Source organism: Carassius gibelio, chromosome B21, assembly GCF_023724105.1.
Source record: "Carassius gibelio isolate Cgi1373 ecotype wild population from Czech Republic chromosome B21, carGib1.2-hapl.c, whole genome shotgun sequence".
Taxonomy (NCBI): Eukaryota; Metazoa; Chordata; class Actinopteri; order Cypriniformes; family Cyprinidae; genus Carassius; species Carassius gibelio.
The window spans coordinates 26,428,501-26,456,231 of record NC_068416.1 but is presented as its reverse complement, the minus strand read 5'-3'; the positions used below and the strand labels follow the sequence as shown (position 1 = coordinate 26,456,231).

The following is a 27,731-nucleotide window of genomic DNA, read 5'->3' as shown; positions in this document are numbered from 1 at the left end:
CAGAGGTGCAGAAAGATGTCAATCATTTTATTCCTCTCGCCCTCTATTCACAGTACGTTCATTCTGACACCTTTAGTGTGACGACATTATTATGTACACGAACCATCTGAACCCCAACCACATTACATTCAGTGCAAACGCAACTAATGACACACAAGACTGTATGAGACGGCCGCACACACAAGCAGAACGCCTCTCCTGATTGGCCGATTCCACCGATAAACCCTCCAATCAGCAAACGCTCTACTCGCTAGGTGTGTGTTAGTTAGAGCGACAGGGTCTGCCTCCGGTGGATTCGTACATTCGGGATCAGCGAGTGTCTGGAATGTTAAAGTTGTACGAGTGTGGCGTTTTAGAAATCGTCAATACTCGGTTCTACTCGTCGTCCACTAAGGTGTCTTTAACAGTCTATCATGGGAACAGTTTGACCAATGAAAATGTTTAGCAAAAAATGTAAAGCTTTTGCCGTTTTTGCGAAAAATCATTTTCTTGCTCAATTTTTTTTTTTTGGTCTCGTTTTCCAGTATAAATATCTAAAGATTCATAAATCATAAATTTATAGGAGAGCATTTTCTGAAATATTTATCAAAATTAAGTGAATTTATGCTTAAAAACATCTAATTCAAATGTAAAACAAGATTTTTTTTATTATTATTGTTTTGAGCATGCACACATTTTTTCAAGCTATTTTACTACAGTAGATGCTAAATATATGCAAACATTTTCTGAAAAATGTATGTAAATAAAGTGAATTAAAACAGTAATATTTGGCAGTGGGCTAAAAAATACATTTATTTTAAAGAGAAAAATATTTATTTTTAACCCGACTGAAAGATTATTTTTTTAGTTAATAAACTCGAATGTATTTTAATTAATTTTTCAGAAAACAAGACTGATATCTAACGATCATCAAGAAATTGTATTTTATACTGTAAATGCAAACCTTTTCAGAAAAATGGCTCAAAATGAAGTGAAATCATTCATAAATCAAGAAAAATATCAGTCAGTGGGCTTAAAATATTTAAGTTAAAGTCGAAACAAAAAGATCTGAAGATTTGTTTTCTTATTTTAGGAATAAAATAATATACCCCACTGACTCTTGATTTAAGCATACTTCTTTAAGAAAACGACTTAATATCTTAATTCTGCTTCTCGAGTAAATGTATTCAAGAATCTGTAGATATTTTTACTGGAAAAATGAGACAAAAATTGGCCAATTTGTGCCTTGTAAGATTGTTTATTAATGCGTGACATTTAGTTTTTCACTTAAGAAGAATACATTTAATCAAGAAAAAATAAATAAATGCAACTAATTCACCCGATCTACATCTACGTATCATCTACGCCCCTAATTTGAACCGCTTCTCCCTATTGGACAGTGAATTTGATTGGCGTCAGGGCTCCTCCAATTAGAGGCAGCTCTTCTGACGACTCAGTCTGATTGTATAATCAGGTTTAAATAATAACTTGAGGTAAGAAATCAATATGAAATGATCTTCGTATGCACACTACAGGACGCCAGGTTGGTTTCTGGCTGTAGTTTTGGGGCGGTAAGATCAGCAAGATGAATAATGAGGCACTTTTCTAGTCGGTACACTCCTCTCAGTCTCACACACACACTAAGGCATATGGAGTCGCATTAGTCAGGTAAGAAGCAATAATGAAATTATATACAAATAATCGGCGCGCAAAGTTTTTCTGACATATTAAAAAATCTCTTCCGGTCCCGATCGATCTGGAATTGTGCTACAGTCTATCAGCTGCCGAGACACAGAACTAAATCAAGAGAGAAATGAAGCGTCTCCTCGTCAGCAGCAGATGCTGCGCTTCATTCAAGAGACGGCCAACATGGAGACGAAAGGCAGCTTCATAGAGTTCACTCACAAACATGCCTTTGATTTCCCCAAACAACAATTACACGAGGACAACGAGAGCAAAGCTGAAGACTAAAACCGAGCCGGTCTCACGTGTTCAGCTTCAAAACTCTCCGGTATATATAAACTCTTCCCATCTCGCTTACTTACATACATACATACATATATATTCATATCAATATAGATCTCTGGCAGAAGACATGGGACAGACATTGGCGTGTGGCATCTCTAGTCCTCTGTCTGTGTGAGCTAGTGTGGTGCTACAGAAGGGCATCAAGCGTCTGTGGATGGGCGGGGCTTCCTGTGGAGAAGGGACGCCATGAGTCTTCTGAGTCACTAGAGGGCGCTGAAACTAGAGGAGAGAGCGGGAACTGGAGGTGCTCCGGCACACCCACAGCAGAACTGGGGAACTGCAAACAATCACAAATAAAGAATTTCATATTAGTTCTATCAAACCTTTACAATTAATCCAGAACGCATTTTTAATGAGCCAACCAGTCCAAAACCAGTCATAAGTGTCCATTTTTCTAAATTTTCTGGATAAATAATATTTAATTGATACATAGTTTGTTATGACAAGACAATATTTGATCGAGATATAACTATTTGAAAATCTGGAATCTGAGGGTGCAAAAAAATCTAAATACTGAGAAAATTACCTTTAAAGTTGTCCAAATTAAGTTCTTAGCAATGCATATTACTAATGATGACAATTTTTTGATATTTATAAAATATCTTCATGGAACATGATCTTTACTTGATATTCTAATGATTTTGGCATTAAAGAAAAATGTATCATTTTGACCCATACAATGTATTGTTGGCTATTGCTACAAATATTGCTCCAGGGTCACATAAGTATAACAATTAATAGAAATAAATAGTAAAAAGAACAATAATATAATATGATTAATAATGTTAAAATAATAATACAAATAATATTATTATTAAATAGAGTACCATAACTAGTAAAATACATAATTATAAAATACCAATAATATAAAAAAAAGAATAATAATATATTATTAAATACACAATAACATAATTAATGAAAATGCATAACAACAGTAAAGAAATAACAAAAAATATCTATAGTGAAAATAATAATATATAATTAAATTCTTTATAACCATAATAGTAAAATAATAATAAAATACCAATAGTAATGACTTTTTTATATATATATCAAATAGTATAATAATACATTTATAAAAAAAAAAAAACAATAACAACAATAATATAATCTAAAGTAAATAATACAAATATATTTTTATATAAGCTTAAATAACAACAAAGTTAAAAGTCTGTCTCTGGCTGACATGTTTCTCTCTCTCTGTATCATCAGATGTAGTTTGGGTCACCTGGTGCTCAGAAGAGGATGGGCTTCCCAGCTGTTTTCTCCTGGACGTAGGAAGTGAAGCGCTTGAGGAATTTGGGATATTCTCTCTTGGCGACGGCCCTCAGGACAGACGCAGGAGCCCAGCCGCCAGGATTCACTGCAGACACAACAATCAGACTTATTTACAGATTCCTGCATTATTAAACAGTCATGTTTTTCTTTATCTCAGGTGATTTAATAGCTATTTCATGAAGACTGTAGGTGAGAGGTTTCTCGAACCGTTGGCCACGTATGTGATTTTGCACAGGATGTTGTCTCTGCTGATCTCTTTGTCTCCCTCTGGTGGACTGACCAGCGTCTGGCAGATCATCCCAATGTTGATTTTAGCACGAACGCATCTGTTGTTCGGCTACACCAGGACAAAAACAACAAAACCGTGAGCCATAAACATATACAAGTCAGAATTGAGCCACAAAAGCCATGAATGCATTAAATGAACTCACCTGGGCATTCTCATGCTCGACTGAGAAGTTACAGACGAGCCATGTGTCGGGATCGTTCTCGTTGTTGGCTATGATCTTACGAATGGCAGACAGGTACAAGACGTCTCTCTGGGACGCTGGCCACACTCTCTAAACACGAACCAAAACACAAAACACTCGGTCACAATCAATGAATCCAATCACAGCGAGGACGAGGCTTGGAGAGAGCGTGAGCTCCTCGCACCTTATGAGTCTGGTAGATGATGATGGCGTTATCAGACAGCGTCTCCACGATGTTGAAGTTTTCCACAGTAGCTGGAGACAGAGACAGAAACAAGAGCTGATAACGCTGAAGTCAACAGGAGTAATTCTACCCATGATGCACCACTATCGATTGCACCAGTGATCATTAGGAGGTACAGCTGAATTATACGGACTGTGAAAGCATGGTGCCTTCACAGGGTCACTGAATGTGCTCCATGATTAATGATATACGTTTAAGCACCAAAATAAATAAAAGCTAAAACTGAAATGAAACTACACTAACCTAAATATAAACAAACACACAATTACTAAAAACTATAATAGTACAGAAATAATAAAAATAACACAATCACTACTCAAACGGCCTCTGCAGAAAATGCAGCTTTGCATTACTGGAATAAATTACATTTTAAAATCTATTAGAGAAGAAAGCATTTATTTTAGTTTTAACTGCATTTTAATCATATAAATGCAGCGTTGCTGAACAGAAAAGACTTAATTCAAAGACTTAAATTTTTTAAATATTACAGTAACAGTAGTGTGTGTGAGGATAACATGACTAATATTAACATAACGTCTATATACTTATCTTATTATACCTGATTAATACAGGATATGGTGAACATCAATATAATATATACTTCTGAGATTTAATTTAGTTTAACGTACATATCATTCATATTCAATTGGTAAATAACAAGAATAGACATTATTTTTGTAAACATCACATTTTCTAAAAATGACTAAGAACAGTTGCTGAGCTGCTGTTGAAATGTTTAGTGTTGAAAAGCTCTCACTGATTCAGTGCTGATCATGTTTTTAAGCTTTAATGTGTATGTGTGTGTGTGTGTGTGTGTGTGTGTGTGGGGGTATTTATACTCACTCTCCCAATCGTTACGAACATCCGTGTCCCAGAAGTAGTGGCAGAGCTCGTGACCTGTGACCCCTTTGACACAGTGTGTGGCCTTCAGAGGGTCCAGCACGATGCCGTTCTCCTCCACCTCGCGCCGGTACACCTGAGAGAGACGAACACACACGCTCAAGCACACACATCAGGTCAAACTAACACACACACACACACACATCAGATCCATCTCACCTTCATCTCTCCCTCCTCCACCACCAGCTGCCAGTTAGCGTCTCCACCCACGTCCTGCAGCGAGTAGGTCATGTGATTCTGAACCATCTCCTCCACCTGTCCAAAACACAGCAGAACAACAAGGTCAGAGGTCACGCCTTCTCAATCTAGATCTAGATCAATAACAATGAAAGTCAGCATTACACAATACCGACTACACATGACAAACGTCTGCTCTTCTGTAATGTTGATTACTTCTGTACTTCAAAAAGAAAACTACTCCCCTCCTGAAACACCACCACACACACTTTTCTGAAGCAAATATCTCAAAGCTTGCAGGCTGCTTGTCATATCATATGCATTAATCAGCATTAAACTACTGGTTTTACAAGCAGCCATTTAATCAGCACTTTATTTACATGATACAAACACCTACAGATGAATGAATAATTAGACCAGGAACACGAATTAAAGCAAATGAGCTGCATTTTGATTTCAAGGTGACCTGAAGAGAATTCCTAGAAGGTATGAAACATGCAAATTATCAAATTAAAAAGCAATAGAAGCCATTATTAGCTGCAGATTTAAAAGGCACACAAAAAGCGAACCGGGGCAGACTGTGTGGTTTTAAACCGTGTGTGTTTGTCCATCGTGCAGACTTGCCAATAAAATGACTGGCTGTGTTTTAAAACCTTGACTGACAGCAGATTTGGGCATTAGCACAGCATCAAAACACATTAAGATAATGCCCAAAAATACTGACAAAGTAGGAAGCTGAGATTATTTTATTTAATATATTTGTTTGACATTTTAAAAAAGCTGAAAATATTTGCATTTGTATTAAATTTATGTATTAGCAGATTTTTTTTTCCCCAAAACAACATATTGTGGTAAATCTGCAAAGAAAAAAATCTAACTTAAGACCATTTTAAAATATTTTTTTGATGATGCCCAAAATGTTTATTATATACCAAATAAGCATCAAAGGTTATATTCATGGAGAATTTTACAAAAACAAGTCTTAATTACAATATCTCAATCAGTTGCGTACAATATTTTAACAATATTATTTTGCACAAACAAAATAAATATCTATATAATTATATACAATTGATATGTAATAAAAGTTTTTTTTTTTTATAAAAATAAAAATGTTTCCTTGTATCTTTTAATGCAGGACACTTGCATTAAGCAAGAAGTTGCGTTGACTAGTAGGTCAGATGCATCTCATGCTATAACAGTTCTGGATGAGTGTGCTAGAGGGCGCTGTTACCTCAGCACTGAATCTGTGCTCATGCAGAGAAGGAGTGAAGGCTACAGCAGAAGAAGAGGGAGAGGAAGGACGAGAGGGGGGCTACACGGGTGAGGATGAAGAGAGAAACGCAGCTTCATCAGGAGAAAAACCCCCAGAGAGAACAAGACAGAAACACAGAGCACCACAGGGACACAGGAAGAGGTCAACAGACCATCAGGAAGAGAAGAATGAGCTGACCTTCTCAGCGAAGCGGTGAGAGCCCACGCTGGAGAAGACGTCTCCTGAAGGCACTGAACTGCTCCTCTGTATCCGGCTCTTCTCACACTGAGACTAGAAAAACACACATACAATAATCAAAAAGAGTAAAACTGAATATTCAGCTCAAAATAATTTAGAAAGGACTGGATTTTCTCCACTGGCTTTCGGTTGGATGGTCAAATGTTAATGTGTTATTGGTTTATAATTATTTATTTTCCTTAGAATAAAGTGCAATGATGAATCCTGCTCAATATAAGAGTGTGGATGCATTAAAAATAATAAACAGACTATAAACGTTTCATTTTTATATATATATGCTTTACATTTAATAAACACTCATTCAATTTCCATTTATGCATTTAGCAGATGCTTTTATTCATAGCATCAAAACATGAGGTTTATGAGTTTTTAAACTAAAAAAAAGGTATATAGATATGCATATAAATAGATTCTAATGCTAATTAATATATAAAATATACATACTAATATATCAATATATACAAATTATAGGTTAGTTGATCTTGGATATTGCTGATACAATACTACTTTCAAAGAAAGGCAATAAAAAGTTTACCAAAAAAATGTGTATATTAAATGTGTTAATATCCAGGAAAATACAAATATAAATTGTGTTTAGCGTGGTATTTTTAATTATAAACAAGCTCTAAATAAGCCTGGGGAACATGCAACAGCATCACAATATTTTATTTAATAATATCAGAAAACTATTGAACGTGTGTGTGTTGTTAAATTTGAATAATTGAATGAAAATAGAAAATACCAACTTAATTAGTTCAACTAGGACGTTTAAGTCATTTTTATAAACGTGCCTAAGAAAAAACATTACTGGTGTGCATCTTTAGACAAAACAACGGCACAGACATGTTTAAAGATCAGTCAGTGCGAGTTTCTTAGATTTATATTTTAGTCTAGGTCTAGGTTCAAGCCTTGTCTGTGAAACCAGGGTTAAATGTCAGTATTTTCACACCTGTTCTTCTATTTTGTCCTGTCGGTCCAGAGCGGCCTCCACAGCGTCGAAGAACTCGTCTTCATTGATCAGACTGTTTGGACCCTCCTGATGGACAGAACAAGATCAACATCTCCAGACAAACACAGCTCTGTCTACTTCACCAAATACAGCGGCGTAAACCGAACCCACCTCGTAATCAGGTCCTCCAAAGTGAGACTTCATCTTCAGCTCGGACAGGGCTGATTTATACGCCTCCTCCACCCTCCTCCTCTTCTCCATCTCCTGTAGAAAGCAAGAGAGTGACTAAACACTGATGTTTAGATCTGGTCTCTGTGTGATCTGGTCTCGGTGCTGGACTGTTCAGACAGAAGCAAAACTCCTGTGTTCTGGCTCTAAATTGAATGTTTCAGTATTGTGCTGAATGCTGCTGACTGAGACACATGGACAGATGAATTCAGCTCCAGCTCTGTATCACACGCTCCACATTCACACACAAACCCATTAAACTGCTGGAGGAAGGTCTTCGCTGGTAAAGATACTGCAGCACTTATTCATTCACTGCTTTCCTTTTTTTTCTGATGTCAGATAAGATTTTTATCTAGAAATGACCAGCACTTGCAGAATTTGCAATAGTGGCACTGGAAGAATATTGATTTAAATAAAATATTATTTCACTATATGACTAGCAGTAGTACAGGAGAGCTATATGCACATTATGATTTTATTAAAGAGTCCTGTAACACTGGTGTCATGCAAAATGTTCTGACTTCTTATATACTTTTTTTTCTAGTTTCTTCCAGTGTCATTTTAGTATTGCATTATGAAGAATTTTGATATTTTTATTGATATTTTTCATTTTGATTTTAGTTTTTATGTATTATTTGTACAGTATTAATTTTGTATTTTTATTTATTTAGTTTTAGTAATTTTTATATTTCTATAATTTTTGTAATTTTTATATTTCTATAATTTTCAGTTTCAATAATTTCAGCTTCAATTTTAGTCTAACTTTTGTTTACATATTCATCCAATATTTATATTTACATTTTTTTCAGCTTGATTTCAGTTTGCACAAACGGGTCGATTAGTTGCACCAGTATGTGATGCTTGTGTGGACTAGCCATGGGTCATTTGACTTCATTTTTTTCTATGTCAGTGGGTGACACTTTTTTTTTTTTCATGAAAAAAAAAAGTTTTTTAAATTTGACAATACAAGAATGTAAAAAAGTGAATAGTCGTCGGTTCTGTTAAGTAGTAGTCATGGAAAACCCTCCTCGGCTCACTAATGTATCATATTTGTTCACATACAGCATCAATACAAAAATATTTCTGTCAACGTTATAAAAACCTGCCATGAATTGACACCAGATCTCATTCACGCATGACTTAACTCTGCATCTTTATTTTTAGCTTCACACTACAATAAATGTGTTTTATTTTCACAGTCAGGGAAACATTAGGCTCTGTCTGACGCCTGAGCTTCGTACCTTATCCAGTCTCTTCTGCCAGCTGTCCTCTCTCTTCACCATCAGGTCGATGCAGTGAGAAAGCGTGGCCAGGATCCCCACCGTGGTCGCCTTGAACGTGATGGCCTCTCCTTTAAAATCGATCCCATTAATGCCTTTATGACTCAAACACTGGAAAACTGATGGAGAGAGAGAACAAACCCAGTCACACTCCAAACACAAAGACATTCATTAGCCAGACAGTGTTACACAGACTCCAAATCAGGCACGATGCAATAAAACATCAGCCTTACATCAAATCTCTGTTTTCTGGGGATTTATTCCAACCAGCAGCTGAATATGTATTTTAAAGCATTTTTAATATTTACTATTCTACATGCATTATATATATTTTTTATATGCATTATCTATGTTTAAATCTTTAAACACACACACACACACACACACACATAAATATATAGTTTAGTTTTCAATAAAGACAAAACAAACTTGTCATGTTTGGTTTGGACACAGTGCAAAACATCTCACGTTCTTTGTTATATCATACAAAAATAGAAATGAATAGTATCCCAAATGCACAACCCAAAGACATCTCCTCAAACACAGCTCCACTGGAGACATGCTGACTTTATGTTATAGATGTCACACAATTCATTACAACAGGCTCAAATGACCGGAGTAAACGAAGGGACAAACTGCGCCCCAGAACTGTCTCCTCGAGCCGAATCAGAGAGGAACTCATTGAGCGTGAAAAAACCCGCTGAAGTTTCCCACATGCAGAAATCAGTTTGTATATGATTCAAATCCATGCGATTACCCCGGCTACATGAGAAATCAGTCAAGACACTCACGTTTTTCCTTGCTGTTGTTGTTGTTATGCAGGAATTCTCCATCGGAGCGAGTGTTAGGGAAACCGTCTTCATCGTCCTCCACGACTGAGCAGAGAAAACACACACAGACACGATCAGTGTGAACTCATGGCCCTGTGGTTGGTGGTGCTCAGATCGGCCCACTCACATACTGAGACTGGACACATACTGTAGTACACAACGCAGAGAGAGAGGACTAGGACGAACAAAAGAGGCAGTTGATCATTTGTGTGAATCAACAGGCCATTGTGCTGAAACAAGAGCGACGGCACCCATGCAGAGGAATCTGGACATCGCGGTCTGTCAGCATTTTCGATATCCTCGTCTCTCCCACACACAGCAGTCTACTCACTCTTGTCTCTCTGGAGCTCGTCTCTGGTCACGGCGTCAGAGCAGCCGTCGAAGTATTTCTGCAGCGTGTCCACCTGTCTGCAGAGGATGTCTCGAAACGTCTCCATCTCCGCCAGCTTCTCCCGCAGACTGTGACCCTTCTGTGGGTCATGAACACAAACTATGAGTTCAGAGTAGAGAGGGATGAATTATTACCTTATTGACATCGCTCGATGATGGAGGTTTTCTCTGTGTCCTCACCTTAAAGGAGGAGGTGGAGGTGGCGGAGTATCCGCTGGTGGCTGATGTGAGGGACAGCATGGAGCCGTGTCTCCTCAAACTGGACTCGGAGCCATAACCGGACTCGGCCTAAACACAGAGAGAGAGAGAGAGAGAGAGAGAGAGAGAGAGAGAGAGAGACAGAGAGAGAGAGAGAGAGAGAGAGAGAGAGAGAGAGAGAGATAAGAGGTTAATGTGATATCCACAAGCGCTTTGTCACGAAAGCTTCAAAAGTCTGCCACAACGCAATAAAACATCAAGTCATAAATCAAATCTCTTCCATGTTTTAATAATAATAATAATAATAATAATAATAAATAAATAAATAAATAATGTATTATATTTTGTAATAAAATAATCAATATAAAAGAAAAAAAATGTTTTATATTCAAGTTAGAAACCGATATTTAATATCTATATAGGAAGTGTGGACTGCATATTCACATTGTCATTTACACAGTCAAACATGACACTTTAGAAAACAACAAACTGGTGTGTGTGCGCTGAACAATTTCCACTTCATCTTCAGGATACGTCACTCACTCACACACACACACACACACACACACACACACACACACACACAGTCACTTTCCATGAACTCAGAGCTTTCCTGTGGCTCGTTTCATGAGTAACAGCCTCTGAAAATAGTTTCTGAGTTTCTTTAGCAGCGTAAACACATACAATGACTGTATCCCCACGAGGCGTCTGAGCAGAGCAGGACGGCACAAGCCCAGGTTACTGGATCTTTCCTCATCATGAACAGATCTGACCTCTGTACCACGCTAATAAACTCACTCATTACAGTCAATCTGAAAGAGGGAAAGAAATACGATCTGAATCAACGACTTCCCTTGTGATGTTCCGCATACTGAAACGAATCCAGTGGATCGGAGTTCAGTCTGAACACACACACACACACACACACACACACACACACACACACACACCGAACACAAAGCCCAGAGAGAAAAGGAACACACACATACCTGCACAAACAAACCTTTCCTGTAGATAAGAGCCACCTGTAAACACATGGCTTTACAGTCAAAACAATCTAGTATTATTAAATAAATGTACAACTGTAAGAGCAGATAAGATTCATAACAACGGAAAATCAATATCTCAGTTCATCTACCACAAAAGTTAACCTAAAACACAGATGAATTCATCCTAGAGTACTATTTGCTGTATGCTACATAGTATACATTACTTTCAAAACCAATATGTAAAACAATACGTTTTTGTTTTGGAGAAACGTCTATAAAAAATAAGGTCTTTTTGCTAAATATATAGACTGCATTACAAATTCATAAAACTTTTTTTTTTTCTATTTAACCGATAATGTATGTTTAGATAAGTCATGAAAACAAGGTTTTATTACAGACACTGTTAAATGCTTTTTGAATAACAAATTGGAGTATGAACTTCCTATTTTATTATTAAAAAGTTGCTTATGTGCATTTTAAATGTTTGTGCAGCTAAATGTATATTTGAATGTTTATAACTAAGAGGGCTGCATGATAAATCTCATGTGATTGTCATGCACATCTCGTCAGTAGTAGTACTTTACTACTTCTGTGATTAGTAGTAAATTTCCATCACATGCGTTCAGACGGAGTGACACTTAACAGAAAAAGTCAATAGTATACTGAACATACACACTGTCTTTAGTAAGGAAATAAATCTTGTCCAGCACTAGATGGCAACAGTGAGCGCGTGTACAGTTGAGTGGACACAATCTGAGGTAACTATAGGATAGACACAGAGAAGAAGCATTCAGTGTCTCAACCAAAGACAGGCCAGTCCTGCATTCACTCCAGCCAATCAAGAGCACTCTTACTGTCACTATAGCACTGATAACACCTCCACTGACCAATCAGAAAACAATAACAACGTCTGCATCTTTGTTACACAATCTATAGCCTCAGAGACTGTTGCGCAGAAGATAAACTTCAGGATAATAACATCCATTAATCCCCTCTCTCTCTATCACACACACACACACACACACACACACACACACACACACACACACAATCAATAAACCTAATCAAGGGATTGCAAAAGACAGCAGGAGAGGAAAAATGAGAAGGCATTATAATCAGTGTCATGTTTAATTCAGCAGCAGTTTTATTAAAATATATTGTGTGCAGTATTATTTTAGCATTAATATACTGATATAGTTTTTGTTAATATTTTGAACAGGGTTATTATAGTTGACTAAAACTTAAACTGGAGCAAAAAATAAAATAAAAATAAAATAAAACATCTTTATCACTTGTAAATAATAATAAACTCTTTATTTCAGCTAATTGCCAAGGCAACATTTCTCATTTTAATTAAGTTCAACTTGATAACTACATTTTTTTTTTTATATAAATCTAAAAATAAGAAACTGGTTCTAAATATTAATATTAATACTATAATGCTATCTGAATTATACTAAAATAACACACATCTTCAATTAGCTATTTTTATATTTTCTGTTTATATTTTAATTTTTTACATTTTCATTAATATATATATATATATATATATAAGTTTTACATATTTTAGTACTAACTTAATATTTATTTTATTTATTTATTTTTAAATATATTTTAATATAAAATATTTAAAAATGTATTTTATTTCAAGTGACAGCAATATTTTCTCCTGTAATGGTTTTAGTTTTAATTAGCATAATAACCCTAGTGAGGACTGAGCCAGGGCTGATGTTTTAAAGCCATGGACTCTGCACAAAAGAGATTATAGGAGATGAAATCAAGCACATCTTTTAGATACACAAGCGCACGTCTCATTTCCAGTAGCTCTATTGGGAGTGTGTGCTGTTGTCACAGTGAGCGTGAAAGGCTTAACACAATACAGCTCTGATTAGATGGACAGATTACACACAGATCTGAACAGCTCCACCCATACAGGTCCATGTCATATCCTCACGCAACTCAGATTTGTTATTAAAGCTGCAAACACACTGTTATTATGTATTATATCTGCAGTCAGATTCCTGCAGCACAGGAAATATCCAGTGAAAAATCCACCTGTAAAGTCATATAATGGGGTCTGAATTGAAAGCAATCATTGCTGAAGTTGGTCTGTGTGACTCAGGACTATTCCCTTTGTACCCTAATGAGATGATAGACAGGAGGAAAGTGTCCTTGGGAAGAAGGTCAGCAGTGATTCAGACCGAGAAGAGCTGTATGTGTGTGTGAGTCACTTTCAGAGAGGGGTCATCCTCGAGGCATGAGAAGAATGAATGGATGGGGAACTGTGTGTGTGTGTGTGTGTGTGTGTGTGTGAAACCCCCTCCTCCTCTCTTGGGCGGCAGAAATCAGAAGCACATGTGGATCAGGGCGTGTCCTCATGATACGAACACTTGTGCACACTCAGCAAACAGACGCTGAAAGAGGCAGAGCAACACACACACCTCACACACACACACTCACACACTCACACACACACACACACACACACTGGAATATACAGCTAAAATTAAATAAAGTATTTTTTATGAAATTATAAAATGATTTATTTAAAATCACTAATTCATAATTTTTTAATTAATAAAAATAAAGGAATTAATAATATGTTCACTTAAAAGTAATACATTAAATATTTAAAAATGAATTATTACACTTGATTATTTATTTGTATATAAATATTTAAATATTTATTAGTTTATACTTGTTTTATTTTTAGGTTATTTAAAATAAATCAACAAATAAAATAAAACATTCATGTACTTCATTTTTACCTTTATGAATTACTTCAGTGAAGGTTTTATTTTCTTATTTATTTATTAGTAAATTTGTAAATTAATGAAAATAAATTAATAATAAAATATATAAACTCATTTAATTGTTTTTAAAATATTAAACACTTATTTATCAAGCATAATTAATCATATAATTATGCATTCAAATATATTTATTTTATATATATTATATATATCACTTTTATATTAAAGGATTAAAGAGAGAGAGAGAGTCTAAAGTCCTTCAATAAGTCCTTATCTCAAGTTTTTCATCACTCAGTAGCTCATATCATGATTCATATCCTATCGTTTCCCCTCATCAGCCTGTGATTGTTTTTGTTTTTCCACACTTGTAGAGTTTGATTTCTACCGCAGAAGTTTTCGGTCCTCACCCCACCCCCTGCACTGTCTCTATCTGCCCACATCCTTTCTCTCTAGGGGTATTTACTACAGATATGCCACTGGTACCTTCACTCATGCACATTGCGTGCTCACCATTCATTGTTTTTATTTGCGTTTCCATAGAATTGTGTGTTTGTGACCTAAACTGACTTCCTGTCTGTGTGTGTGTGTGTGTGTGTGTGTGTGTGTGTGTGTGTCACTCACTCCGATGATGCAGACAGACTGAATCCCACTCATAGTCTCACACACAGTCAGTCTTTTATTTCTGATTTCTCATCTCGAGATGTTATGTTATTTAGTTTTATGACTCAGCAAGCAGCTTCGAGACGGGTGACTAACCCACTCCGAGTTTACTATTTGAGTAACAAGGTAAACAAGACAGCAATGTCTTACTGTTATGTCCAACTTCTGATTAATTCACCCAAATTGCCACATAAAAACACCAGAACAAAAGCGTTGGTTGTTTAACATATCAATCAGATTGCATGGACATAAGCGGTTCTCAGGAAGAAACCAGACTTTATACTGATAGTCAATAGTCTGGCTGCGTGAGAGAAGAGCATGCTGGGTAGAGACAGACACTCACCCTGTGTTGCTCGATGGACTCGATCCATTGGTTGCGGTGCTCTGGGTCCTGAGCACGTAGATACCACACGCTATCATTGACGCTGATGTCCAACCGGCACTCGTCAAACTCATGAGGCTACGGAGACAGAGAGAGAAGAACATCAAACATCATTACCAATCACCATCATACTTGTACATTCATAAACAAGGTGCTCCGAGTGAGGGAGGGATCCAAGAATCCAAACCAGAACAACCACAAGCAAGAGAAAAGAGAGAGCCTTGACCCACACAGCCAGCTGGGAAATGTGAGATATTTCCCTCTGAGTGTGTGAGTGTGTGTTGGGTATTATTGCCAGATGTTGATCTCTGTAGACCTCACACTGCTTATGAAAAGCAGATGAGGAGTCAAACACTCCTCTCCTTCAGTCTGATATACTGCACTCCTCTAGACCAGTGTTTCTTTTCTTTTGCCTCCCACTATCAGAGAACACAGCAGTATTTCTCATTATATATTATTACACACACACACACACACACACACACACAGGTTTGTTTTTGTGAAAAGTGGGGACATCCTATAGGCGTAATGGTTTTTATACTGTACAAATTGTACAGTATATTCTATGGCCCTTAAATCTGTCCTGATGTGTCACAAAAATGTGCCCACTCTAAATATGTTATTAATTCTATATTTATGTATTAAATGTTATATTTATTTAAAAAATGTAATTATATTTAATTTCTGTATTTATAAATTCAATTAAATATATTCAATTAAATAATCTCTCTCTCTCTCTCTCTCTCTCTCTCTCTCTCTCTCTCTCTCTCTCTCTCTCTCTCTCTCTCTCTCTCTCTCTCTCTATATATATATATATATATATATTTTTTTTATATATATATATATATATATATATATATATATATATATATATATATATATATATATATATATATATATATATATATATATATATAATAATAATAAATATGGATTTATTTCTATTCATTTCTCTCTCTCCGTATATATATATATATATATATATATATATATATATATATATATATATATATAGATTTTATTTTATTTATTTGTTATTTTAAATTTTAAATATTATTTATTATAAATTCAATTATTGATACATATTTTTTCCATTATTACAGTTTATTTAAAACCATATCATCCAACCTAGATAGCAATTTTCCTAATTTCTAATTTAAAAAGGAGTGACCTGAAGTTTAGTGAGCGAGTCATTTGAACGATTCGGAGAACAGATTCAGACAGATCTGACACAACCACTTTAGGGAAGTCACAGTTTATGTTTGTTGTTACATGCAACCACCGAAGAAAAAGAAGAAAAAGTGGCTTTATATTTTGTTTTCACTCACAGGAAATGACACAACTTACATGAGTTATAACCCAAGTCCTTACTGAGATGCATATCAGACTACATCAACAGAGAGAGAGCATTAGAGTCGGGCGCTCGTTCAGAGCCTGACGCTGATCACAATATGAAGAGGACGACACACCAGGACTGAACCGGCTTTAAAGAGACTAAGCTGCATGTGTTTGAGGGACAGAGAATAATCAGTCACATCTGAGCGAGGATGATGATCACTTATCAAACAGGCTTTACACAGAAACAGCATCTTCCCACTACAAACCCAGAGCTCAGGGGAAACTGAGAGAAAACTAAGACTCGTTCACAGTGTGAGACTCGTAACCAAGAAGAGTTATGCTGCCTTATAAGATGCACACTACTTGATCCCAGAATGCACTGCGACGAGTTCAGTCGGTCGGATCTGTTCTGCATTTACAAATGACAGTGTTTGAAGAACGGCTGTTATGATGTTGAAAATGTCAGTTTAGATTTAGGAGTGCTTATATTTGTGCACGAAACCCAGAATGGACGACGCAGGAGCATTCAAATGCATGTATGGGAAAAGCATTGAGCGGGATTCTGGGAACGGAAAATCGAGACACGGTGGGCAATGCAGGGGACCCCGAGAGGGTCACAGCGGGTTCTGAGAAGAGACACTAAAATACACAAAAGGGTCATCACTATGGGACTGAGTGAACCTGCGAGACATCAATCACACAGCAGTGTACACAAACATCACAACACCAACACACAGATGTTAAACAGGACTGCTATCTGTTGATTCCTGTCTGCTTCCATCTCAGATAGTGCTGCATTGTGGGTAAACATGCTTTAGCGGAGCTGGAAAACATAACATGACCACACACCTTGGATCAGCTCATGAGGACACGAGTAAAAGGAGTATATAATGAGCAATATTATATAGTATTTTTAGCACCTATTTTAATATTAATATCCATTTTATACCATCTAAACATGTATCTATGCTTTGACAATATTGTATGTAAATACTGCATGCCATCTGAAAAATTTTAATCAAGATACAGAAAGAGCAGGTACAGAGCTCTTGCTTCCTCGGTGCATTATTGGAAATCTTTAGTCGTGAACTGAACTTCAAACACTCTGGGTGGATGCATTTATTCCCTTTACAAAGATCAGCTTCCCAGCATGCACACACACACACACACACACACACAGGCCTACGTGTGCAAAGTCACAACAGCACAAGGAGACAGACAGTGAGGGAGCCTGTGAAATTTACAGCATTGTGTCAACAACTAAATGAAATGTCACATATACAGAATCCCAGTACAATAATCAAAACATCATGTGCTGCAACATAAGAAAGATGCATGACTGTGTCCAGAGAGTAAAACACAGTGTGCAGATATACACAGCTATTTGGGTTTTGTACAGCTACAGCAAGAAAATATACAGATGCATTCAAAGTAAAAGACAACTAAATCTGATTCTACATTTCAGTTATACAAGTCAGACAGACCTATAATTTGTAATCCATATGTGTATGTACATAATAACCTAACTTCAAGCTAGCAAAAAAAGAAAATGGAAGTACAAGCGATGCTGAAATGCATTTATTTACAGTCAGTCATTAAATGCTCAATTTTAATTTCACAAATCAAATGGACTAAAAGCTCTCTGTTGCTCAATTAAATGTATTTTATAGGCTGGTGACCACAGTTTTACAACATCTTAAATTATTCAATGTGTCACAGAGCAAAAGTGAAAACATCACGATGTGCTTTACGTTCACGGGATTAATTATCTGCAAACGGTTTTCAGGAGTTTTAACATTTTGGCCAGAAGAGACAGTTTATGAGAGATTTGTTTCTTACATCTACACAGTTTTGGCTTGTCGGGACATTAACTGATGGACTGGAGTGCTGTGGATTATTGTGATGTTTTTAGCAGCTGTTTGGACTCTCATTCTGACGGCACCCATTCACTGCAGAGCATCCATTGATGAGCAAGTGATGCAATGCTACGTTTTTCCAAATCACCAGCAAAAACTAACCTGCAGATAATGATATCAGGAGCTGGTTAGAGATAAACGTTAAGGCTCACAGATAATGGGTAAATTGTTGTTTACGGAGCAATTCAGTCTTGGATCTGTGTTTTGGGAAATCAGAAACACAGGAAGCTGGGACTTCAGCTTGCCTTGAACAAAGGAAACAAACGCCACGCTGACCCACAGATTAGGACACAGGATGCAAAGGAAGAGACACATGTCATCTGTCACTGACAGGTTAAAGTGCATAGATGCGATGTGATTTAAATATCCAGACAGAGTCCTGCTTACAGCAGATCTTGGAGGAAGGAAGTAGACGACAGGAGAGATGAGCAGAGGGACTTTCAGACTCGACCCCGGGTCACCAAACAGGAATTCATCAGCAGGAGGGCACAAGGGAGCACACTTCCTGCTTCAGACAACAGGACAGCCGTACACCTCTCTTTTCCTTCTATTTCAGATCTACACAGCCTCTTTTGTCCCCTCGTTCCACCCTTTTAAAAATATCCCAGATCATTCCCTCCCACATCCCCGTGTCTCCACGCTCCTCGCACCTCCTCCTCCTCATTTCAGCATCGGTTTTCTTTACAGGACGTTTCAGGGTTCACTGGCTGTTTGATCCGTAATGGAGCCCGTTTGACACCTTCACACACAGATTCACTCAAACCCATTTAAACAAAAGCCCTCTGAAAGCCGAGGCGCTCGACAGCTCCCGCAGAAATGGGCTGATCGAACTTTCCAGCAGCTCTGCAACGACTGCCTCAAGATTTAAAGAGACAAAGCACAACGAAACACGGTGTTCACCAGCCATACTACTCGAACATGTTTAGTGATGTTATTAGAGATAGTTTACACTAAACTGGAAATGTTCTAAACCTCCTTTCTTTAAAGAATTAAAAGTTTCATTACATGGAAAACTGAAAATTGTTTGATGCAATGCCCTTATAAACAAGTTTATGTTGGGGAAACCTCTTGTTGTGAAATAGATCATATTACCAAACATAGGAGTGTTATTAAAAGAGGTGATGCAACCAATACAGTGCGGTTACATTTTAAATGTAGTTATCCTATGTCCTCTTTTTAGTTGGACTGTAACATAAAATTCCCAGTAATAGGAAGTGATATTGACCAAAAATTTGCATTTCATACTGGGATAAATGAAGTCGTAAAACCATAAAAACATATGTAATTACAGCAAATAAATGTGAAAACACAATTAAAAATGTGTTTGCAGAAATGTATTTCAATTAGTTTAGCTCTGATGAAGGCCTGTGTGCTGAAACATGTTTGCCAAATAAAGAAGAGATTTCTTCCAGCTTCAAGATTCTTTCATTTCTCTCCTCCACAAGTGCTCCTGGGTCTGTTTATGTATTTTATGAAAATGCCAAGGATGCTCGTTTCCATACAATACAAGTTGGCAAGTCAAGCTTCAGAAAGGACACAAAAAAAATAAATAATCCAAAATAATTCAAGTCTTATAAAGCTATACCTTAAGAGATCAAGCACTTCTATAAAATGGTGTGAAATATTTGTGCCACTAGCATTACTAAATGCAACTGCAAAAAAATATAATGATTGTTTTCAAACCAGTTTTCCAAAGATTGACTGCTGAGAGGTTTTGGTGTGTTATGGTTTGTGGTACGAGGCCGCAGCAGGTCACAGCACAGCCATGACTTCAGATGACGACTCCAGCTCAGAGTTTACCATGTGACAGAAGGTGAGGACATGCACACAATGGATGAGAACGAGAACAAGCTGCTTGATAGCGATCCTCTGGGGTTTAGCACAGTGCACTAATCGAAAATGCAAATCCACACACACACACACACGCACAGTCAATGACATTTTAAAATGCACTTGACTTTCTCTCTTTGGCAGCTGTTACTACAAACACAGTTGCCTTTATCAAATATTCAGCAGGCCAATTCAAGTGTGTGCATGCGTGGTGGAAGCATTAGGCTTTGCTGTTAAATTATATTTATAAACTTATAAGAATTACCCTACTTTTTAAAAAGAGGCAGGTGTGCAAATAAGCACAGATTTAGCCCATCTTTTTAGAAACAAATGCATGCGTGGATAGTTTTAGAAATGAATCCACACTCTGGAAAAACAGTTATGAAGACATTATGTCATTTCTGAATTTAGTTTGCACACAAACCTTGACCTCAGTTTAATGAAAATTAAAGTTTTCCAGGCTATGCATGCAGCTATGGTCTGCGATGACAAGAAGTTCCAAAGCTGTCGTTTTATTTGACCAGAGAGCAGCTTCATTTAATGTCTGAAAGGCTTTTACACACCGTTTATTGAACCCAGGTAACCTCTGCCGAAATAAAAGATGTGCCTCCATAAAAACAACCTCTGCTCTTCATCTCTCTCTCTCAGTCTAGCTGTAAACAGTTGCAAACTGATGACGAATGACTCCTATGCTGTTGCGGAGTAAACATGCATTTGCTGTTCAATCACAAAACAAACTACTGTGCTAATTTAGTGAGACATCTATGTGTAAATGATTTACAACAAAAAAGGGGGCATGCAAAGGTTGTGAAGACCATGTAATAATTGTCCCGTTTTGTGGCACCAGAGCGTAAGGCTACATGCAGATCAAGTCTGTTGTGTTTACAGAGGACTCAGTAACTCATCTGGTAACGGTTTTGATCAGTTTCTCTTGTGGTTTAGGTTTGGACAGATGAAACTGGTTCTGGACTGAGAGCAAACTAAATGATATTCAGGCCAAACCCACATAAATGATCTCATAAACCATAAGAGAATACACACAGGACCTGCAGGGTTTGCACACCAAAAAAAAAATCTTCAACAGGAAGTATCTAAATATGATCCATTTTATCTTTAATAAAACCAGCGAAAAGAAACCAAAAACATAAGGTCAAAACAATAGAGTAACTCGATACACACTGTTTCCACATTCAAATCACCTTTACAGTTTCTGCTTTTCCACCATTGTCTCTTCATGTTCTCCTTTACTTCACTCAACCACCTCCAACGGCTCTTTATACTTGCTCTTTAAATATTTTAACTGGCCCAACTACAAAAAAAAATATTAGTCACCCTAAGTCTGGAAAAAATAAAAGCACAAGAACATGATCAAAAATGGTAAGAATGGTGTAAACCCAGGCACTGCCCTTTCCTCTACTGCATTTATCTTCTTCCTCTTCAGTAAACTCAGCTCTATTAAAAACTTTTCCTGTCCTGACATGAGCCAAGCACTGCACTTTAGCAATTTCCAATGACCCGCCCTGCACCAGAATAACCTGTACCTGTGTGTACCTGTCCTTCCCCAAATCCCTGACAAACAGAGAGACTGAGAGAGAGAGCTTCCCCTGTTCTCCTGTCAGATCACCACACAGTCCAGGTCTGGTGTAGCTCAGAGAAAGATTGCATGTTTACGGGCCACACTTTTGGAGAGCGAGAGGGCGAGAGAATTCCAGCTCACGTGAGGGGAAAACTTGGCAGGCGAAAGCACACGGTTCAGGTTCAATGCACTGTGAGCGCTGAAAGCTGTGTGGCCGCTGTATTGATGGTTTTTTATTGGGCTGAATACAGTCGTTGAGAACAGATCCAACTCAAAACACTATGAACCCGAAACACAGAAAAAGCACCTAAAATACAGAATTGTAGGGAAATGTCCAGAGGTTTGCAGTGGTTTTTTGTAGTTGTTGCACGTTGCTATATAGTTGCTTATTAGCTCAAGTCCAAATGTATTTAGTGTTTTTTGGTGTCTCCTCAACTAGAGGCCCTTGGCTGAAAAGGCTATGGCAATATCTTTATTACTTCCCAAGTAAGAGGCAAAAAACTCCTTTTCCTATTTTTCAACGGTCACCATTGGCATATAATACATCACAGACTACTCAAGTCAACAGATTTCACTTACACACTTACCAATCTCGGTGTAAAAATAAAATAATGATGCTGCCATTTGCCAGTCATTTGCTCCCCTGTTTTTTGGCTCCAAATCTCAGCTGAAAATTGTCATTTTGTCATTTGTCTTTCTTTAGAATTTTTTTTGGGATCTGTTAAGGTTGCATCAGTGTATTTCTGACTGACTGAAGTAATTGGTTAAATTTAAGTATTTTACCTGAAAGACAACTCCGATATATTTAATAAGGTAATTATAAAAACTGAAATTTTAAATTGGTTTTAACAATGTTACCCCCTCATGGAGCAAAGTTAATTTCTGGTTACAAGTTTGTTCAAATCACTAACCCCAAGTATGCGTAATAGGAAAAGTATTGTTTGAATTTCAAAACAGCATGTTGGGTTCGTTAAGTGTTGCTGACAGACCGATTAAGTAAGAATAAGTGTCTGTGAAACTGTTTTTGTCATCACACTGATTGATCTTTCACAAACTGTCTCCATCTCCTGAGGTCTGACATTCACAAATCTGATTCAACAGCCTGAGCGTCTCACAAAAAGCACAATTAACACGGTTTCCAGCTTGTGTGCTGATCTGAGCACTGAACCAGAGAGACCCAGTTTTAGAAAGACACACAATGAGGCATTCTGGGTTTGAATCAGGCCTTGTCGTGGACGGTGTAATCCTGTTGTGTCTGCAAGGGTTAAGCCAGTCTGATTTTAGGGTGGTCCCGTTTGTGTGTGGTTTAAGTATGTGTGAGTCATGTGAGGACAGCGTAATCGCAGGCAGGAAGAGCGGAATGACACAATAACCTGTTTTTGTGAGGATTTACGAGGACGGATTGCTGCCATGTGTGTGCTGAATCAGTTTGAATTAAGCTGCTTCGTATTCCAGAATAGAAAGAGAAAGAGAAATATGTTAAGATGCACTATAAATAATTAAAAAACTGTCTGTTTTTGTCCTCTTTTTGAGATTACACAGAAAGGCCAAAACTCATCCAGTGCAAAATGAACAGTAACCACATGCCAAAGAGAGTAGAAAGAAAACAATTTAAACACAGTGATAAATTTATGAGGAACTGGAACATTATCCAACCATGAAAGTCTAACTCTCACTGATGCAAGCAACACATGACTCAATGCAAAGATTTACAAACTGTCGAAAAACTAGGAATATTCCTCGCATTAAGCCAAATATAATATTTTGAACAAAACTCACAAAATGTACAAAATCTGAACAGATAGATGTGAGAAATGGCTTATATTTGCACACACTGACCTGCAGTGGTTAACACTAATATGCAAGGAAAAAACAACTAAATAATCCAAAGAAATTCATAAAATAAATAGTGAACCGGCTTTAACAAAAAAAAGCTGACAGAGAATATTTTTATCTGATAAATTCTGCCAATTCACAGACCTTTGGCAGGTGCTAAAGTTAATTTTAATCATTAAACCTCACCTTTTTTCTACCACAAGCTTGACTTTAATTACCAAAGTTAACATTTATGATTAGCCATAAATGTTGGAGTTCAACAAAAACACAGCTGAAAAAAGAAACACTCTCGAGTCTTGAAACAAAGGAGCCATTTTTCTCTCGCTCAAAGCCAAAATGCAAAGCATCAAATTAGAATGTGGAACACACAGCAGCGACCTGCAGCTTTAAACATCAACTACCTGAGCGCAGGCCGTGCACAATCACAAACCTACAAAACCATATCATTTCAGACTTCAATCCCTCTATTTACTCCGTACATTGTCTTACATCTCAGAAATTGCTTGTTTGTTCCTTTCCCTCGATCTTCAGTAAGGGTTTTGGTTTAATCATTGAAGGACTAATGGTAACAGGGTCACCATAAGGACTCGTACCTCTCCAGTGGTCTCCATAACAACACAACCTTCGCCCTGTTTCCTCATTTTCAGCGGTGACGCAAGATAATACGATCGGAGCGTGTGCATAGACTGCTGCAGCACATGTCGAAATCTGTGTGTGATCATGAGTTAACCTTTAACGCAATGCAGGGAATTCTCATTTCATTCCGTTTGTTTAGGGCAATATCTGATCATAGGCAATCAACCCCAAATCTGAGCAGTACGCATTCATTACATGAGCTCCTATAGATACTGTATACATTCAGCAGTATTTGCCACTACTCAGTTTGAGTAACACATGAAGGAAATGTCACAGAGGCTCACAGCTTCTGCAGGTGCGTGTGTGTGATTTTAGGGGAAATAGGCCACAGTCTGTCTGCGCCTGGCCAGGATCGTGTCTGTCCTCCATCAATCTCTTTTCTCCTCTCCTCTGCCCTAAAAAGAGCTCTCAGCACATCCACTGCCTCGATAATCAGACCAAATCTAATTTCTAGAGATGCAGCAATACCGACCCAGCTTTAAAAAAGGAACATTTGTAAGAAAATTCTGCTATAATACCTATTAAACAACCATTATGGGAATGCTATTTTGAATGTTCTCTGAACCATAAGTATTAGCATTTGTAAAAAGTCAGACGAACATCCAACTAAAATGTATTAAAAAAAAAAGCGATGTATAAATTATGTTTTTTGTGCTAACGTTTTCCTAAAGTTGTTAAATACCAGATATCTTCACAATTTTATTGACATTATCGGAGGAATGCTTGTTTATAACTCTGAGAGAACCTTAATCATTCAATAAATATCCAATAAACAATATGACGGCCCAAAACAATCAGTTTCAATAATGCATTCAACTCACTGAATTATGCAAAAACAGGATTACTGATGTGAAATCACATGCATTGCGTCTAATCAGGTACTAATACATTATAATGCACAATAAAAAAATATGCTTAGTAATCCTGAAGTTGGCATACAAGAATTAGAAAAAGGAGGCATTATATTATCCGCCTAATCAAATTGATAATAAAAGAAGTCTATATTGTCAGTAAAACATCATGCATCCCATGAAAATCCATTCAACTACAGTTCTGAAGCTCGCAGCATGACAATGTCCGATCTGAAGCAATTCAAGCTTTCGTTTTGAATGCACAGCATCATTCTAATTTTGGCTCAGATCTGAAATTCCCACGGCTGTCTGGGAGGATCTTTCCCCGGGATACTTACTGTGATGACAGCCTTGCTGAGGCAGAGGGAACCGCGGCAGCCGTACTCGCGCTCGTCCTGGGATTTGTAGTAACTCAAGGTGTTGTTCTTCAGCACGACCCAGCGGTCCTGCCATCCGTGAATGTAGTTAGTCCACTGTAGAGAAACAAAACTGTTTTAAGAAAACAAGAAGCTGTATTTAAGAGTGAGCGCACAGCCATACTGATGACTTGTGACGATAAACATATGATGCACAGTTCAATAAAACAACTGATTGTGTTCTCGAATACATAGATAAATATACTTCAAATGGGAGAGGATTTAAGACATCGCATGTGGAATAATACACTAATCTCTTATGGAATATGCTCCTCTCATCACAAAAACAGACGATCAGCTGTCTGAGTCATGAGGAGAGGTTTTCTCCTTTAATCCCATCAGGAAGAAAAGACCAGCAGATGAACTTTAGTAACCCCGACTAACTCTAGCTTCTGCCCTGAACCTGTTGCACCCCTTCTGAATTATAGATGCACAAAGAAAGATATCCATGCATCACATATTAAGTATTTATCATAAAATATCAAAAAACAGTCTTGGTTAACATATCCTTGGGGCTTGCCGTCTAAAGAGCAGCATATGGTCACCATGCACTGGAAATCACCATAGAAAACATCATCGTAATGCGAGCAATCCAGTAATAAGGTTAAATAAGTAAGCTTTCCATTGATATATGGTTTATTAGGGAAGCAATAATATTGGACCGAGATACAGCTATTCGAAAATCTGCAAAAAAAAAAAATCTAAATATTGAGAAAATCGCCTTTTAAGTTGTCCAAATGAAGTTCTTAGCAATGCATATTATTAATCAAACATGACGTTTTGATATATCTACGATAGGAAATTTACTAAATATCTGCACTTGCATAAAAGAAAAATCGATCATTATGCCCCATACAGTGTATTGTTGGCTATTGCTACAAATATACACGTGACTGGTTTTGTGCTCCAGGGTCACATCTATTATTTGAACTGTTAAGCATTTGTAGTATTTGTTGTACTGTGTTTGATTTGTGCTTAATTTAAGAAAACACATGCGACTGGGCAGTAATGAACACATCAGAATTAAAACATTGATCATATTATGGTAATAGGTGATGTAAAAATAGTTTAATTGTCATACAAATAATGTCACCATGCAAAATATCTGAACTAAAATCGGCATAATTAGGGTTTGCGATTATTTAGACATTTTCTCGACAAGCTCCGTGATATTAATCTAATCGCCTGCCGTTTGTTTACATCGGATCAGGTGGAAACAAAAACACACAAACACACGCTTTCCCGATTCGGGAGGTATTATTCGGGATCGTAACCCACCTTACTGAGCACCCCTCCGAATTCCGCCACCCCTCCATGCGGACCGGGTCCCGGTTCGACGTCCAGATCCTCGTCGGAACCGGAGGAGTTCCAGCTCTGGCTGTCCGGTAGGAGCCTGCCGTTTGGAAGCGGGCTGGAATTCATAACGAATCCAACAAACGCTCCGCTCAGAGGGAAAAGCGACAAAAACAGGAAAAAGAACGCGGAAGTAATATCAGCGGCGATTGTCCGTTAGAAGGACTCGCATCGATCACGGTGATGTTTATCCCGAAAATCCCGAAAATAAGCGATAGATGTGTAAGCAAACCTTCCTTGTGTTGATTTCACGAGCGTCTGTGTGAGGCTGCGCAATGCGAGCGCGAGAGACACCCGCCCCCTCGCGCTCTCTCTCTCCCTCGCGCGCTCTCAAAAAAAAAAAAGCCCTCTATATCAACATCAGCTGCCAAAAGAGATTCTACTCACTCACAACAACAAATATTCTCGAATGACTCGGTGAAAAAAAAAAAAAGGAAATTAAAAACAAATATTTATTAATTCCGCATTCAATTTATGAAGGCGGCTTACGCCAACGTCATTCTCCCCCGCGTAGTTTCTCCTTCAGCTCTAGGGGCGCTGGCTAGTGTATGACGTCAGCGAAAGCCTCGCTTTCCTTATATGGAAACTTTCGCCCCGCCCTTCTGTAGAAATTATTGACAGTTTGAAAGAATTTTACAGTAGGCTAGATAAAGAAACACCTTTAAAATGCACCGAGCTTTTGGGTTTTGGCAGCATTTGGGTGAATACTGATAACACTCTGAATAATTAAT

At 37.4% G+C, this 27,731-nt stretch overlaps 1 protein-coding gene across 2 annotated transcripts; it reads right to left on the bottom strand.

Annotated features, from left to right (window-relative positions):
* Positions 1-6: 6 nt before the first annotated feature.
* LOC127985513 (ceramide transfer protein) lies at positions 7-27,341 on the bottom strand. 2 transcript variants are annotated; one of them, XM_052587533.1, is made up of 18 exons: positions 27,233-27,341; positions 26,926-27,091; positions 25,570-25,704; positions 15,210-15,326; positions 10,447-10,554; positions 10,208-10,346; positions 9,838-9,921; positions 9,008-9,165; positions 7,710-7,802; positions 7,539-7,625; positions 6,530-6,622; positions 5,059-5,154; positions 4,843-4,975; positions 3,940-4,010; positions 3,717-3,845; positions 3,493-3,622; positions 3,236-3,370; positions 7-2,284 (listed from the first exon to the last, which is right to left on the bottom strand). In XM_052587533.1, the coding sequence occupies exons 2-17, from the start codon at positions 27,067-27,069 to the stop codon at positions 3,243-3,245; spliced, it is 1,845 nt and encodes a 614-aa protein (XP_052443493.1). In that variant the 5' UTR covers positions 27,070-27,091; positions 27,233-27,341; the 3' UTR covers positions 7-2,284; positions 3,236-3,242. The 2 variants fall into 2 exon arrangements, with proteins under 2 accessions (XP_052443493.1, XP_052443494.1); XM_052587534.1 differs by having other exon boundaries at positions 7-2,235; positions 2,272-2,284; positions 26,926-27,327.
* Positions 27,342-27,731: the final 390 nt, after the last annotated feature.